The sequence below is a fragment of the Pararge aegeria genome, chromosome Z, assembly GCF_905163445.1.
Source record: "Pararge aegeria chromosome Z, ilParAegt1.1, whole genome shotgun sequence".
Lineage (NCBI taxonomy): Eukaryota > Metazoa > Arthropoda > Insecta > Lepidoptera > Nymphalidae > Pararge > Pararge aegeria.
Genome location: NC_053208.1, coordinates 7,731,970 through 7,749,420, shown reverse-complemented (window position 1 = coordinate 7,749,420; position 17,451 = coordinate 7,731,970). Strand labels below are relative to the sequence as shown.

Sequence of the window (17,451 nt, the reverse complement as noted above, 5' to 3'; positions counted from 1 at the left end):
GCGCAGTGGTTTTTTGTAACTTTTTCTTTATATACACTAGTATATTAAATTCCTGATTAAAAATTCAGAGTGAATAATGGTGTAATATTTTATTGATCACTATATTTTATCCGTGAAGGATACTGTTTTACAATTTTCCGTCTGTTTGTCTGCCAGTGGGCTTTATATCATGATCCGTAATAAATAGAGAGCTGTAGTTTTCACAGAATATTTATTAATTCTTTCAGTGCTAAAAACAACAATAAAGAAAAAAAAATAGAATTTAGTGGGTTTAAAACAAACGTACATTCTTAGTATATTTTGTAGGTAGTGTGTTAGTTAAAATCGCAGTTGACCAGTATTTTGTTTGGTTAAGTTTTTACCGTTTTATTTTCCATATTAATATAATAAAGATAAAGTGCTACAAATTTACCAAAATATCCTTTATTACGAACACAAAAAGAGTGAATAATGGATTTTTCTTTAACGTATATTTCTTGAACGCTTAATCAAACTTTTCTGTGGTTCTGTCTTATATGAAATATGTATATTTTTTAAACTTAAAGTCCATCTATCTACTATTTGAATTTTGTCGACAAAAACACAGTAACATGCCTTTTTAACATAAAAAAATCTGAAACAATTATTTGATTGAAAAAAAAAAAATGCTTAAATATTTTAATTGAAAGTAAACTGCGACTCTATCAAGGATGTTTAAATGATTTTAGGTTTAAGAAATTTATTGTTTTCATAAGAACAGTATTCACTTACATGAAAACTTAAGCTATTACATTATAAGGTTTGCTGAGATTGTAAGTTAGAGCGTGCTACACAAAAAAAAAATAGACTTAATTCAACATGCCAAAAACAATTAATTTACATGCAGCTATCCGTTAAAACTTTTAACTTAAAAGTATACAAAAATATTAGGGTAGTATGGTACCATTGTAACAAAATCCCACTAACGCTAGGCATATCTACGTCATGAAGTGGATATTACATAGACGTAGAGTGACAAGATGTGCCTCAGTTAGTAGATAGGAGAAATAGTTATTATTTTTCATTTAGTAGGTGGGCCTTTAATAGTTTTTTGAAATTGTAGAAACTTTTACTTTCTTTCATACACTTAGGGAGTTTATTGTATAATTGGGCACTTTCAAATGTTATATTTTTTTTACCGTAGTTAGTTCTTGGTGGGCGTAGTATTATATTATTTGCACTTCTTAACTGTCTCAATTGCGGGAATTTATTTTTAATAGTAAAAGTTGTATTTATGTGTATGTCTTTTGTTAAAATTTTTCGAATTAAAATGCATGTGTAATATTTGTATGTACTTGAAATATTCATCAATTTTGTTTCTTGATATAGTTTTACTGTTGGTGTAAGAAAATCATATTTAAATAATATTTTTACTAATTTATTTTGAGCTGTTTGTAAAAGTTTTATATTGGTGTTGGCTGCTGAGCCCCAGATTTGGATAAGGTAGTCGATATGTGGCTTAACTAGTGAGTTGTATATTATGTATCGGATTGGATCGGATCGGATTCGGATCGGATTTTATGCCGTTTATATCCCGTCGCATTCAAAATTATAAATATGAGTCAGAAAAGAGAACTCCATACGTTAACCAGTTACAAAAAGTTGTGTTGTACAAAATGCTGCCCTATGTCCATCAACCGAAGCCATAGGTTTAAGCTCATGAGCCTCAATTAAACTGGCAACTACACCCTTCAGACCTGAACACAGAAATACTGCTTAGCGGTAGAAATAAGCGTTGTAGTAACACTTCAAATAATACCCTTGGTAAATTGATGTAGGTGGATTAAATTGAGTGGGAGAGGAGACAGCTCACGAAGCGGAATGGAGTAAAAGCACGTCGCAGCAAATGCACGTGTCGCCGACATCGGCTCGTCGAGAGTCACAGGCGAGTTAGTGAAGCAAAGTAAAGGGCATTGAAGCTAGTCGTCTTTTATACTAACACAGGGTAAAAATATTTATCTATCTATCTATTCAATACAAAACTAAGATTCTTTTTGGCACCTAGTTTCCTTTGAGGGATAGCTCCATCCCTCTGGCTATTTATCAGATTGGCAGCAGTGCCCTAACCTTTTAAATTAAGAAACATTCATAACTTAATATTCACAACAAATTGTAATTAAAATTTAAGCTATTTATCAAGCAAAACGTGAGGGGGTTCTAATAAAATTAAACAGGCTGCGAGTCCCAGAAGCGTAAAAAATTACTTTACACAAAATGTTAGTAGATGAAATGTGCGTGACATAAAATTTTGACACTTCTGACAATTCTGACACGTTTTGACGCGTATTATCATTGACACTCTTAACAACTTCACACATTTATCGTATCAACCATGACCGGTCCACTACAGAGCATGGTTCTCCTCCTACAATAAGCAGGGGGGCAAGTGATATATTGCCCTGGGGATTGTGTTCGGAGGAAAGTTATACAAAAGCAGATGTATCAACGGCCATTTAATTGCACCTTTGTACTTAGCAGTAAGTAATATATTTTAAAAGAGGTTGTAAATAAAAGGATTAGAGAAGAATCCCAAATGGTAAACAAAAAATATTTATATTTTAATTGCTTAAATCGCAAATAAATAAGAAAAGTTGAGTTTGTTTCAAATTCGAAATCGGCCCCTCGAAATTAAAGTCGAAGTACTCACTTTGCTTCACAATTTCACAATTTAATATATTAATTTAACTAGATGGTACATACAGTGCCTTTCCTAGGGTCTTGAATTTGAGCAAATCCAGTTACCTAAAGGACAAATTTAACTCGTCTTCGTTCTCCTCTAAGTCATACAATGTCAACTAAGACAAACAATATCAACTAATCTTTGTAAAACACTTCGGTTAAGGTCAACACGCGAATTATGAATGGGAATTTCAATTGATAATTGGCTGGATAAAGAACAAAAATTTTGACAAAATTAAAAAGAAATAACAAGTATTTCTGTGAATTCTGGTCTATTTAATTTTTATAGCGCCTGATAAGTTATGTCATACCAGATACCAGACGCGTTCCAACAATTATTTTCTTTAGAAAAAAAATACCAAAAAAAAAAAATTTAAATGGGAGCATCGAACAGAGTTCTACAAATCCAGATAGACTGTCTTTTATGGGTTTAGTATCAAAAGTACACAAGTCTGGTGTAGGTTTCGGTGAAGTACAGAGCTGTATTTTTTTTCAAGAAATTTAAATCGTTTGTTTACCTTTTGTTCGCCAATTAATTTCGCCACAGAAACAATTTGCACAAAACAAACCAGTGAAATGCACCTTTCAATTAAAAAAAACAATTCTAAACTACTAACTACTTCCTTATCATTAATCTGTGAACTAGTTCTAATGCAAATAATAACACAAGTGAAGTTGTTTAAATTCGCTCGCTGTCCTCTTCAACTCACAATCTGGCATTGGATCGTGATATTTCGACACGGCGCCGTCATTCTCGTTCATTCTATCGCGTTCGGCTGATTAGTACCACAGAGTTTACCTGCCAGAGTAACGTAGAGCTTGCAGAAACGTAGAGAAAGAGTATTTTTGTCAATACATTATTGAACAAAAGTTAAAACATTATGTTTATATCCTCATTTCTATCAAGTGTTAATCATTGTGTCAACTCTATATCGGAATAGTCGAGCAAAATTTTGAAGAGATTGTAACGCAAGCCCGGCTCTTCGGCTTCTATGGTAGTACCGCCACTGCCGGATATTCTTTTTTATCACCATCTCCCATTTTCATATAAGTTATCCTATTAATTGAAGCTTGCAATCTACAGTCACGTTTAAAGACAAAACAGAGAGGCTACAAGTTGAATTTATTCACCGAATTCGAGTTTAGTATTCTACTAAAACCATTTACAAAGTAAATATTAAAAATCTGCAGATTTATTGATTTTCAAAGTGGCAATTGTAGCAAGGCATTTAGTATTCCCGCACAAAAGAAAACGAGCTCCTTTGTCAACCACCCGGCATGGCGTTAGTATAGAAAACGGGAAAGCTCCGAGTTTTAAATTCCTTTTCAAATAAAAAGTTCTAGTTAGGAAACAATTTTAGAACCACCTAATACAAAGAATGGCTTGTCAATAATAAACTCTGTTTTGTTTTGTTCATTACATTTAGAAGTTGCTATAATTGGCTTGCTATACCTTCAGAGTACCGTTCGAATTTAATTGGTGTTAGATATACTAGGGAAACCCTCATTATCAAATAGGAAATATAAAGTGATTTAAGTGCGGTTAAGTTAGTGGTAATAATTCCAAGAACAAATTGGCTAATTAGCCTAACCTAAGATTAAGGACGTGCTGAACTGGACTGATGCGGTGATAATAGGGTAGGAGCTCAACTTCACTTTCGGGGGCCAAGTTCGAATCCCAGCACGCACCTCTAACTTTTCTAAGTTATGGGCGTTTTAAATCATTATAATATCATTTGCTTCAACGGTGAAAGAAAACATCGTGAGGAAACCTGCATGCTTGAGAGTTCTCGATAGTGTTCTCAAAGGTGTGTGGAGTCCACCAATCCGCACTGGGCCAACGTGGTTGATTACGGCCTTAACCCCTTCTCATTTTGGGAGGAGACCCGTGCCCGTAGTGGGCTGCAAATGGGTTGATCTGATGATGATGAAATTAAATAAATGAACAGCTAAATTGTAGGTATCAAAACCTGTAGCACACCCGTCGACCGTTCCTAGGCAATATTTGTTGGTGGAATAGCCGCTACCTTTCGGTCCAGAAGGGTAAGTGGTAAAAAGATAGTCATTTAGTATTGTTTAAGAAATAAAAATCATAATAAAATATTTCAGACCATTGTCCAGACCACAATTGTGGCCAAAATGCCGGCAAGGCCTTGGTTAATCAGGCTTTCGCAACCGCTAGCATTGCGGTTACCCGTTTGCCGTGAACTCGGACGGTATGACAGATTTTATAGAGATGAAAAATATTACTATCCTTATTCCACGACACCAGTATCTTAATTATTTTTGTTTTTCAATAGATGAACGGTTAAATTAGTAATTCTTAGCATATAATACAATTATTATTCAATGTTTCAATGTATGTAACCCCTTCTTATTTTGGGACGAGACCGGTACCTTAAAGTGGGTCGGCAATGGGTTAAAATGATGATGATGATGTGAAAATGTTTGCAGGTATTAAATTGCCAATTTAAGAGCATACAATTTAATCACCTTAATCGTTCAACTAAGATTTAAAAAAAAATTGCTTTGCAGTTTTAAAGTTTGATTGCAGACGGACACAATTCACACCGGTCCCTAAAATCGAAACCACGTCGACTGCTGTTACTAGATATACTATAAAAAAACCTTGTAAGATAAAAGTAACATAGATTCATCATTATCATCATTTTTAAACCATTACTGGCCCACTGCAGCGCAAGAAGAAGGTTTTAGGCCGTAGTCCTCCACGCTGGCCAAGTGAAACATAGATTGAACGAAGTCAATATAAAAAGTCCATTTTACATAACGGCAAGTAAAAATATGTGTTGATATGCATAGGGTATTTCACTTTCGCTCACGGTACGCATTTATTGGAAAATCGAACGTGGCATTGACATAGTTTTTGCGAGGAGATAGTTTTATAGGAGAAAATAGGTTATTTTTGGGTCAAAAATTTCTTCCATATTTTATATATATAAAGTACTTTTGATGTACTTATATAAAAACCATTTCCTTGCATTTAATGGTGATAATATCATATAACCGAATGCTCCTTAAAACTTGTATAAAATTTAACGTATTTTAGAAGTCGGTATACTCAGATAACTGAAAGTAGAAAAATATTTTGTAATCATATAACATGGCTCATATTATGATCCTTTATTCAAGATATAGAGATCCCTCAGGATAACGCCCACACCCGCCGTTGGAACGCTGATGAGCGAAATAATTATCTTATTTTAGCCTAATTTTTAAGGTCTCTTTTATTCATGATTCAATAAGTACTTAACCTTATGTAAGACACAATACAGCTACAAATATTGTAGCTTCTAAAAGCAATCTATATCCATTCAAACTTGTTGTGGTGGATATAGATTTACACTTCTAATGCTCTTAAAGTTGTACCTTAGGCATTGTGTAGGCGGGCTAAAACTCAATATTATGCACTTGTCCATAATATAATATAAAGTTAAAATTGAATTTACGGCTAGGTAGTATTGTTGATCATAAGGCCTAACTCAACTTTAGACGGCGATTTTGTTTTTAGTGCAAAGAGTTTATAAACGTGTTGCTGCTTACAGTTAGATCATCATCATCATGTCAACCAATCGACGTCCACTGCTGGACATAGGTCTTTTGTAGGGAGTTCCACAAAACACGGTCCCGAGCCGCTTGCCTCCAGCGGCTCCCAGCGACTCGCCTGATGTCATCTGTCCACCTCGTTGGGGGCCGACCTACGCTGCGTTTACCGGTGTGCGCTGCGTTAACCGGTGCGTACAGTCTTTGTGATATGGAGAAAAGAAAGCCACAGCCCCTACAGTTAGATACATCTTACCTATCGATTTGTGTGTTGTTGTTGGAGCTTGCAGAAACACAAATGATGAATTGAGATCTACCGTACCTTCCCTTGCGACCTAGTTTTATTTTCAAAAATCCAGTTTTCGTATACAAGGCACACATAGCGTGAAAAGTAAAATAATATCCTATCACTCTTACAGCGTATCATCCTAGCGCTCTTACAGTAGATATTATACCTTGCGTTCGCGGTATCAGAATTTCATTAGCTTAGGAAGTTTAAATTATAATAACAACATTTTCCTCAGCGGATCGTCCTTGTAAAACTATTCAGGTATATTACAGTTTAAAGTAAATTAGATCATATAGCCTTGTTAGTGTAGACTTTAAATAAATTTTGTAATAAGGATAGGAAAAATATCGTCATCAGAAGCAAAAAAGAGGTTTAATATGACTTACCTTGCCATCACTTTTGCGAAAGGCATCATATATACGCCAGATTAGGTCTGGTCCAGCGCTGCTGCTCTCCTTAATTACTTCAAAATACTGTGTGATTGGGTTGTTTATGAGAAGAGGCGGGTTACAGTTTTTGTTCGTGTCCTTCAGCTTTGATATCACAGCAGACATCCTGGTGATGAATGGTTTTGACGACGGTGATGCTTGGTCAGAATTTTGATCGCGGTTGTCTGAAAAGAAACAGAGGAGTTAGCTGGATACATATAATAATTTAATAATACTTATATTAGAGAGCTGAAGAGTTTGTTTGCTGGAATCCATGTGGTTTTACACACATACATACAAACGCACCTAAAATCAAAGTCAAAGTCAAAAATATAGTCTTCATATAGTCTTTATTCAAGTAGGCTCATAGGTGGCACTTTTGATGCGTACATAACTAGCTACTACTGAAGCTAGCCGCCCAAATTGCCAACGTAGTGCATCTTTTTGAAATGTGTAGCATATTCGACTAAGCTTCCAGTGTTTAAGTCTTAGTTCGGGATAGCAGTTCATAGTTTTGAGTCTAACTTAAATAAATACCAGAAATAGGCGATGCCGGTGTAATTATAAATTCATGAGGCTTAAAAGTTAACACCTACGCCTCAGGTATAGACAGGCCTCACTTTGTAAGATGCGTTTCTTCTATGCCCTGTGAACTGTTGCTCTGTTTATAAGCGATGGTCTCCGAAGTATAATTCCATCGGGGTATCTGCTTCGTCCGCAAATTGTTACTATAACAACAATTAAAGAAAAAGTTATGTCAAAGACATTCCGGTTAATACGTTGTCTCTTTGGTATTGCCTATATGGAAGTGTCGGTTTAATGACACGTATCAAAATTTAACGTACACTTTAAAGCTATCTAGTTTGTAACAACAATGAGGGAACGATATACGAACTTTGTATGTCAAGTAAACAAGAATCAACAGGGTGCCAGCAACAAGTTAGAATCAACAGGCGTCGTGAGTCGCAAGAACACACTCGAACAGTTCTGCTTGCTGTCACTAATGTGAAATATTCGAGATGCAAGGCGTTTACTATATTTAAAGTATTTTTTTTCTAAATTGTCTTATTATCTAAACTATTTTTTCATACTTTTCCAGTGTAAAATAAGTTCTAAAAATAGATGAAAAACCTATCAAATAAATAAAACAAAGAGATATTCCTTAAGAATAATTAATAAATAGTTGATCTACTACAACAATAAAAACATCGTCATCTAGCCCCAAAGTAAGCGTAGCTTAATTTGTATTTTTTAATACTTTCAATATCATCTTTACATTAAAGAGTAATTCAAAGATTTTTTATATAAAAAGAGAAAAAAGGGAGTGTACTGACTTGTTTAAAATGCAAGGAAGTAGGTGTCTTCAAAATATACTTTGCTTCAAATTCAAGTTTTATGCGATAATAAATAATAATAATCGGTAAAACATGGTTCTTTTTTCTAGCCTGGCTAGAAAAATCAACCAGGCCTTGCTTCTGGCATAAGCCTAGTAGTATTCGGATATTAAAAGGTTAACGATGACGATGATAACATATTGAAGTCAGTGTAATGCAATAAAATCGATTAACATAGCTTGTTACTTATTATAGGTAATGGAAAAACAGACCAGAATGTTCTAGGCACGTGATCGAGAAATTATCTTATCTAAATTGCTCCGGAGCAGGGAATTTCCTCTGGCCCGAGTCTACAGCCACGGCTAGTTATTGACAACGTCGCATAGCCAAGTAACTTAATGTTTCACTTCAAAGCTGTGTTTAAGTCGATTACAGGTATTCCTACCGGTGTGCTTTATTACTTACAGGTTTTGATGCCTACAATTTAGCTTTTTATTTATTTCATTTTATTATAATCATATCAACCCTTTTGCGGCCGACAACGGGGCACAGGTCTCCTTCCACAATGAGAAGGGGTTAAGGCTCTAGTTCACCACGCTGGCCCAGTGCGGATTGGTGGACTCCAAACACCCTTAAGAACATAATGGAGAACGCGTAGGCATGCTGCAGGTTTCCTCACGATGTTTTCTACATCGTTGGAGCAAGCGATATGTTAATTGCTATAAAGGCACATAACTTAGATAAGTTAGAGATGCGTTCTGGGATTCCAACTCGCCCTTCCGAAAGTGAAGTCGAAATACTACGCACTGCACTATCACCGTTTCAGTTACTATAAAATATTCCATTTATTTGCAATATTATTTATTTACTTTATTCCAGTTAGTGTATGGTAGTAATTGCACAGAGACGCCACTGCCCGTTATGTTCCCTTATTCGCTTTTGTGACCGCTACGTACGACACCCGCGGCAAGAGGAGGGGTGGTGACCACCTTGTACGACACCCGCGGCAAGAGAAGGGGTGGTGACCGCCTTTTACGACACCACTAGCAAGAGGAGGGGTGGTGACCGTCTTGTACGACACCCGCGACAAGATAAGGGGTGTTGACCACCTTTTACGACACCCGCGGCAAGAGGAGGGGTGGTGACTGCCTTTTACGACACCCGCAGCAAGAGGAGGGGTGGTGACCGCCTTGTACGACACCCGCGGCAAGAGCAGGGGTGGTGGCCGCCTTTTACGTCACCCGCAGCAAGAATAGGGGTGGTGACAACTGTATACTGGTCACCACACAGAATATATAATTAGTATAATATATATCTTAACTCCTTGAACTCCTCCTAAACGGCTGGACCGCATTGAATGAATTTTTTGGTAAGCGTTTGTGTGGCACCCTGGATGGTTTAGATTGACAAATAAGCCCGACAGATGGCGCTGGGGTCCGCTAGTATGTTTACAGAGCGATCCATTTAAGTCATTGATTGCCTAAAATGGATCGCTATGTAGCATTTAGGCCACCGCATTGTGTGATTTTTCTATATTACCACTTTTTGTGTTGTACAAATAACAGCTTATTCGTTCATTAAGTGTTTTAGTTTATAATAATTTCATTAGAAGTAGGTACTCGGAGATCACATTAAAGAATTCTGAAAAATTAAGTGACTCGCTAATGCACCCGTATTTAAACCAAAATATTCACCAAACCAAAATATGACGCAATATTATTTTGTCATAAATATTTGCAGCGAGTCAAATATAGTTTTTATGAATTTCTCGTTCAACTACTGAATACATTAAATTGGAATTATTAAAATATTTGTCATAAAAAATATTGGACCAATATTAAAAGGTCGTAGACAAGAAAATAATTCTTACAAATAAAAATATTTGTAACATATAAATATAAATCGGTATCACTATTAAAAAAATCCTTTTTGAACAAATAAAATTCAATTCATCGCCGTTCCTGAGCGTGAAAAATGATTATTATCGTTTCCACTTTTACATCGCAGTCGACACGTTTTCATTTTCAATTAAGTTTGTTAAGCTTTTATAGCTTCAGTGCCTGGGCGAACAAGCATCGATTGGTGTTTTTTTTTGTAAATTCTTTTGAAGGTAGAAGGTAGATAAATACGTATTTAGACAAACTTAAAAAAACAAGACGTTTACTAAATAAAAATATGGGTATATATAATTTTTTTTTTCAATTCTTACAGTGGTTAAATTAAATTAGAAATCATTAATACAGTTAGTAAGGCTTACTATTTGAAAAAATTTATATGTTGCGGTCGTTTCTGAGTTAATTTGCGTTAAGATGGATAAACATAAAAAGTTAAACTTTATCAAACTATGATACGTCCAAAGCGTAAAAGCCGTTATAATACACGATATAGAAATATTAATATATTACATAATAGATATATAACCGGTTACGGTACTAACGGTGAAAATACGTACCTACGTTTAACCAAAACTAAAATTTCAAATTAATTGGACCTTTAAATGTTACGCCAAGAAGGAAATGAGCCAATCATCATCACAACAGATATCTCCAAAATCTGGTAAATACGAAATCTCTCCTTTATACCAAAAAATCTCATTCAAATTGGTTTATCAGTTTGAGATCTACGATGTCACAGAATAACACAAAGATACACACTCACACAGATCCAAAAATTCACAGATACACATATACGGACCCATAGACATACAGACACGTTGATACACATGCACTATTTACACAGATACAGTAAGGATAAGTGCAGATATACTTAGAACACCACACAGTCGATTATAATTGTAATTCAAGTTTGTAGTTCTATTTGCAGACTGGCGTGATATGGTGCAGACCACATCGGTGGCGATTGAAAATTAATAATAATCGCGTCACATAATTGGTTTCATATGACGATCAGATTGAATTAAGCAGCTTCTATGCGAATATTGGATATAATCAAATGTTACTTTGTAGAAGTCCTTGATATACAATGAGCATTAAGGTGCTGAGTACTGCTAAATAAGGTTGAAAGCACAAAAGTAATAGAATAATCTATGTAGTATCTCAGCTATTAAAAATAAAATTCTTGACCCTCTTTCTAACCCTCTTTGATTCATGAACGAACTACCTTCAACGTTGATCCAAAATGTAAATATTAAAAACATTAAGCGTAAACTCAAAGAATACTTTTTAGCGAAGTTAGTTGGCTGACTCTTTTGTATCTCGTATAGTTTATATTATTTTGGTACTTACTACTATTAAAAATTAAAATTGACAGTCTTACTTGGTTCCTATCGTTCTACAATGTAGCAGTATGTTTTTCCCACAGCTGGTTTTATTCTTTTAATTAACACCTTAGGTAGGCGTTGTAGATAGGCACCGAGGACAAACCTCTGCGGTTTTTTCAGTGTTTTTATACTAACCATTTTATTGTAATTGCTTTATTTGATAAATAAATAAAAAAAAAAAAAAAAAAAACTAAACAGGCTGCCCTCCCCTTCCCCAACAAAGTTTTTTTTTTGTGTCTGTTACAAAAACTAACATTTGACAAGTGTACAAATTTAAGTGTAAGAAATAACCAGGGCTGATTGCCGAATATGCTTTCCAAGGCACGTGTGCATTACCAAATTCCTAACTCCGGGCTGGTGTTAAAAAGTACCTAACCATTTACAATTAACCATTTTTTATTGCTAGCCGTGGTGTAGACCACTGAGTCGAGTTACCAATACGTTCAAAATTTCAAGGATAAAACATATTTTACGTTAGCATTGTACGTTAAATCGAAGCAATTATCGGTTTACTGTATCGCTCGCAATTTTCCCTGCACGGGAATGAAATTCTAGCAGCCAGAATATTCCAGGCTCGTAACCTAGACATTGCAAGTATCGATTGCCAATCCGGTCAATGATAACAAAGGCTTTTGAAAATCCATGCTCGTGCACCAGTTGACAGGGTTATTAATTTTTGACATATCAGTTTGCTTTGGTAGAATTGAAGGTGAAATAGAATTTAGATTTTTTCTACCCCATAAACTACTCTTAATATTTAAAATCTGGAGAGTTGTTTTGAGTGTTGTATGCGTCGAAAGCAATATCGTATTATACGTTGTTCATTAACAAAAGTTTCTGCACCGAAATTGTTGAAAACAAGTTGTTTATTGAATCGATCTAAGCGCGGCGTACGCGGCACAGATCTACTCTGCATCTACCGCTCTTAGGGCCCAATTACTAATAGCATAACGTGGGAATAGCAATGAAGTGTTTTCACTCTCTTACATTTGATGTATGATTATATGCTGTCGGTTATAGTATACATAACTTTAGTGCCGGATTGACATGGTTAGAATCGGTCAAACTACTCTCTAGATTTGATGCAATTAGTTTCTGATTAAATAAAGTGGGGAACAATGGGCTGGTAAGTTGTAGGTTCGTCGAAACAATTGCCGAATTTCCTATCCGGAGACGTGAGGCTGTTACGACGTGTTGGTTAACTATAGGAAAGTTTCTCTGCTATGTAACGGCTCAGTACAAATACCTTTGATAGTTTCATGATACCTTAGCCTATCTACATATCTACTAACCTTCTCACCGACTCTACGGTGCAGCCTTGAGTGATGTGGTTTTAAGTTGGAGGTTCCGGGTTCCATTCCGGCAGGGGCAATTTGGGAAATTATAATTCCTGAATTTTCCTTGGTCTTGTATGGTTCGGCGTGGCTAGTTACCACCCTACTGACAAAGACGTGCCGCTTAGCGTTCCGGTATGATGTCGCTTAGATACCGATTAGAAACAGGTTACAGACTACTCCCATCTTAGACTGCATCAGCACTTTCCACATGGTGAGTTAAGTCAGGGGCTAACTTATCTTGGAATAAAAAAAAAACTAATGCTATGATAATGATGGCAAAAGGGCTTTTTTCAAATCCAACTGACATTTTCTAATATTAGCGCGTTCCAACAAAGCCCAGGTGTAATCAGATATTATTTAATGATGATGAATATTATTTTACTCTAACTTAGACGTTTATTCCCCATTATCTATTCACTGTAAAAACAAAGGATAAAGACAATTATTTCATTCATTATTATCGGAGAGACGAGCAATTTTCCTTACACTTCGAATCTCCGGGCTTCCGCGTAACGTCTAATGACCTACTTATTAGCTTGGAAAATTTCATTTTTAAACTCGCCAATAGTAACTCAATCAAAACAGGAAGAAAGTTGGTTAAAGTAGAAAATAAGAAAGAAACGAATATATTAAAATATAAATGCATATCCGTGTATCTACCACATCAGATACCTACATACGAAGCTATTCATCCACTATTCTACAAGCAGATCAACCAATGTACTCCGATACCGTACCCGCCCGTGCAATTTCAAGGCTCATAATAATCTTAGCGTTTTGTTTAATAGACAACAAGTCTGTGATCTATTGAACATCACGCTAAGATAGCTACAAGAATTAGGTAATAAAATATATTTTTTTTCTTTTGTTAGTACCAGAGATGAGTGCTTTAAAACAAACAAACCAAATCATCAGCTTTATTATTAGTAGTATAGATATAGATAGGTAGTGAAGATTCAATTGGAATATTGCTACGTACAAAGATTACAATCCAACTTTCTCATGTTATTAGTAAATATCAGGTTTTCAGTATGAACAGATATATCGATACAAAATATATCATAAGGATTAATTATAAACGTTGCCTGAACTTTGACGGATCAATGCATATAATATGTGACGTAGGTATGTGTGGACTGCGTGCCGGGATATCTTAGGAAACTACTCTCGCAAACTGCAAATTACATAAAGGGTATGTGGACTAGGCAGGGGCGCAGTCAATAGACATATTCTTGATTGAGTACGGATTGCGGGACTCTTCGTGCCTATTGAATTGGATAGAGTAACACACCTGTAGCCTTAGTACAGAGAATTGCTATCTCGCAATTGAGATGTTTTCGTCTTCAATCAGAGTAAAATGGATCTTTTAGTAAACATAATAGTGTTTTCGTTCAAATAGGACATTTAATGCAGTAGTTATCGATGGTTTCAAAATTTAAGGACTGTTCGTAAACAAAACTTATTTTAGATCTACACTTAATTAAAAACCTTTTTTTTTTAATACCGATCTCGGTTTGTACAAGAATTAACATGTCTTAAAAATATCTTTATAACTACACCTAAATTGAATGCGTTGTACAGAATACATATTTTATTGTCTTCTATCTTAGGTATAAGACGTTGTTACTGCGAAAAATTTAAACCAACGACCACTTATTTCTCCTTTTAACCTCCAAAGTGGTATTCATTGTTACTCCAGTTAACATTGCTTGCCCAGCGTAATCGACTATTTGTTGCTGCTAATGCGGGATGCTTTAAAAACACAAACGTAGTTTTGTATATAGAAGCGCTATTCCAAACAAAATGACGGGCACTCTAGTAACCACGCGGAGTGCATGCAGTTCGTATTTCTCTAACTAATCTCCCTTTAATCACAAGTTATCGCGCACTTAAGAGATAGCATTCAACTAAGTAAGTAGGTACTTGGAATCGGATGGACTTGGACTTGGACTTTCTATTAATGAACATAGTTTCCCTGACCGACTTCAGGTGGTCAATCTCCAGAGAGATTTCCAATAACGCTAGAAATTTTATAGTGCACTCAATACGAAACGACGGGAAAGAGATCAGCCGCGACATTTGCTCGACCCAGCGATTGAATCCAGGACCTTGTGATCTGCGTTAGAACTCGAACTTAATACAACTCAATGATCACACACCTATATGGAATTCACAAAAATACATTAAGGATTCAACAAAGTTCTAATTTATTTCTGCTGAATCGGATGCTACGGTTCCCATAACCTGTCGGTCTGGCCTGTCGTGTTCTGGCCTGTGATAACACGGCCGTGGGACCTTGCCTTAATACGCCATATTCATAAACATATGTCTCCTAGGTGATTATTGCGTTTCTTAAAAGCGTTATTCTTTTTTAACAAATAGAAGGTGAGAGCTTGTAATATCTGCTTCATCCGTGCGAGTTAGAACGGTACATTATAAATGCTGACCGTTAGAACTCCCAGCAATGTATATAAAAGAGGTACTACAGTACTTCGAAAACTTTAATCTCGTGGTAAATGCTGACATCGTCTAGACAGCGTCGTGACTTCTATAGAGGCTTATGTTGGTCCCTTGCTACAGAGGCCGGTAAGGGTCCTTTCTTAGGCCCGTCTACAGCATCATTGCTTTGTTTAGATTGCTTTGTCTGACCTTTGCATGAATATTCTTACTCTGTGCTGTTAGTAAGTTTACCTTGAATAAGATAAAAATACAAAAAAAAGCTTGTTTGAGAGAATATACATATTTAATAGAATTGTTCAATAATTGCGTATTGTGTTGCTCGAGTTATACGTCCGCGTTTATTGTGGCTCCCGTGGGAGCGTTTGTTTTCTTAAGATAAAGAATAGCCTATGGAGCCTAGCCTTGAATGTACGGAGAGTACTCCGTACATTCAAGTTACTCTATGCCAAGAATCAAGTTGATAGGTTGCCTAGTTAAGCGTGATGAAAGGACAAACAAACACACGCATTTATAATATAGTTCGCAAATTAGGATTGGCCCTATGTATGAGGACATATACGAGTAGTTTGCTAATTTTAAACGGCAGTGGTTACAAAAAAAAAATTCAGTAATATTATGTTGATGCCAAAATAGTTTATAACTATTGTAAAACCGCTAAATTAAACTAGCTTTGAGGGTCCGTGGGTGCAAAAGTGTGGTTCTATTTTTGTTTCTATCCAAATAATTTGGTTTTTTTATTTCCAAGCCGAGCGTTTCAGAGTGAATATTTTCAGTAAGTAGAGTATGTGTAAATAAAGATTTAAATAGGAAATGTATTAGTGGAGTTTGGTTTACCTTGTTATTCGCTAAAATTAATAATATCAGAATAGTATTCCGGTGTACGATGAACAAAGTAAACGTTAAATGATTTTGTTCTACCTAAAGACAAAGGAAGTTGAATATGAGATATTTCACAATAATGAATGATGGACCGATCAGATAGCTCTGATGGTAAGGAAAATACCATCGCGAAAATCCCGGGAACACTTCCTAGGGCATGCAAGGAACACGCCCCATAAAGTGCGAAGGTTTTAAGCTTCATAATTACCTACTGCTTCAGATCGGACAGCATTTGCTTGGCGCAGTTATGAACATGGGGGTAGTCCCTTCCCCGGACGAGCTCTGATACAAGAAGGTCTACCACTATAAATAAAAAGAAAAGGCGCGCTTAAAAAAAGAAAACAAATTTGGTGTAAAGCTTAATTGTGTCGGTCAATACTAGAATGTAATGCCCGACTCACCAGCTGCACCGACATTGAAATAATTTACCACAGCGATAGGCATCCCGTAGACTTAGACATCCCATCATATCTTAAAGCAGTATAATTTTATTATTTTATATATTAATAGCTGTTGCCTATTCTACGATTGCTTATGTTACGGTTTTTCTCACATCCCGTGGCACCCGTTCGTTTTCCTAAGATAAAAAGTAACCTATGTTAATCTTCGCCCGTTCAAGTAATTCTATGAAGAAAAATTAATTTAATTGGTTGCTTAGATAGGTTAGGATAGGGCCAATTAAACAAACACACTTTCGAATTTATAAGGTGTATTTTAAAGAGATTCTGAGAGAGAGAGAACTCATTGCCGTTTTTTTAATAAGGATTATAACTGAAACGAATACTACAACTTTAAGCGATCGTAGTATGACCGCTGGAAAAAGACACGAGAGATCCCGGCATACCAAAGATTACAGTAAAAAAGGCGCGAGCACCAGTTAATTTTCGAGTCAGTGCGGATTGATGAACTCCAAACGCCTTTTGAGAACATTATGGAGAACACTGAGGCATGCAGGTTTCCTCACGATGTTTTCCTTCACCGTCGCAGAAAGTGATATTTTAATTGCTTTAAACGCACGTGCTGGGATTCGAACTCGGCCCCCCGAAAGTGAAGTCGAGCTCCTACCAACTGCGCTATCACAGCTTACAATATTACTTTGTGTTACGGTAATTTTATAAAGTGGGTAAATAATTAAATTTTTGATAACTATAAATTCATTTTGGCAAGATATTTTGCTAAAGTTCTT

The 17,451-nt window shown here is 35.8% G+C and overlaps 1 protein-coding gene across 1 annotated transcript in view; it reads right to left on the bottom strand.

Moving 5' to 3' along the window:
* LOC120636325 (SCY1-like protein 2) overlaps positions 1-7,101 on the bottom strand; it is a 117,232-nt gene extending 110,131 nt beyond the window's left edge. The window contains exon 1 of the mRNA XM_039907755.1: positions 6,934-7,101. Coding sequence (XP_039763689.1) covers positions 6,934-7,101 — 168 coding nt within the window. The remainder of the gene's footprint in view (positions 1-6,933) is intronic.
* Between the last annotated feature and the right edge of the window lie 10,350 nt (positions 7,102-17,451).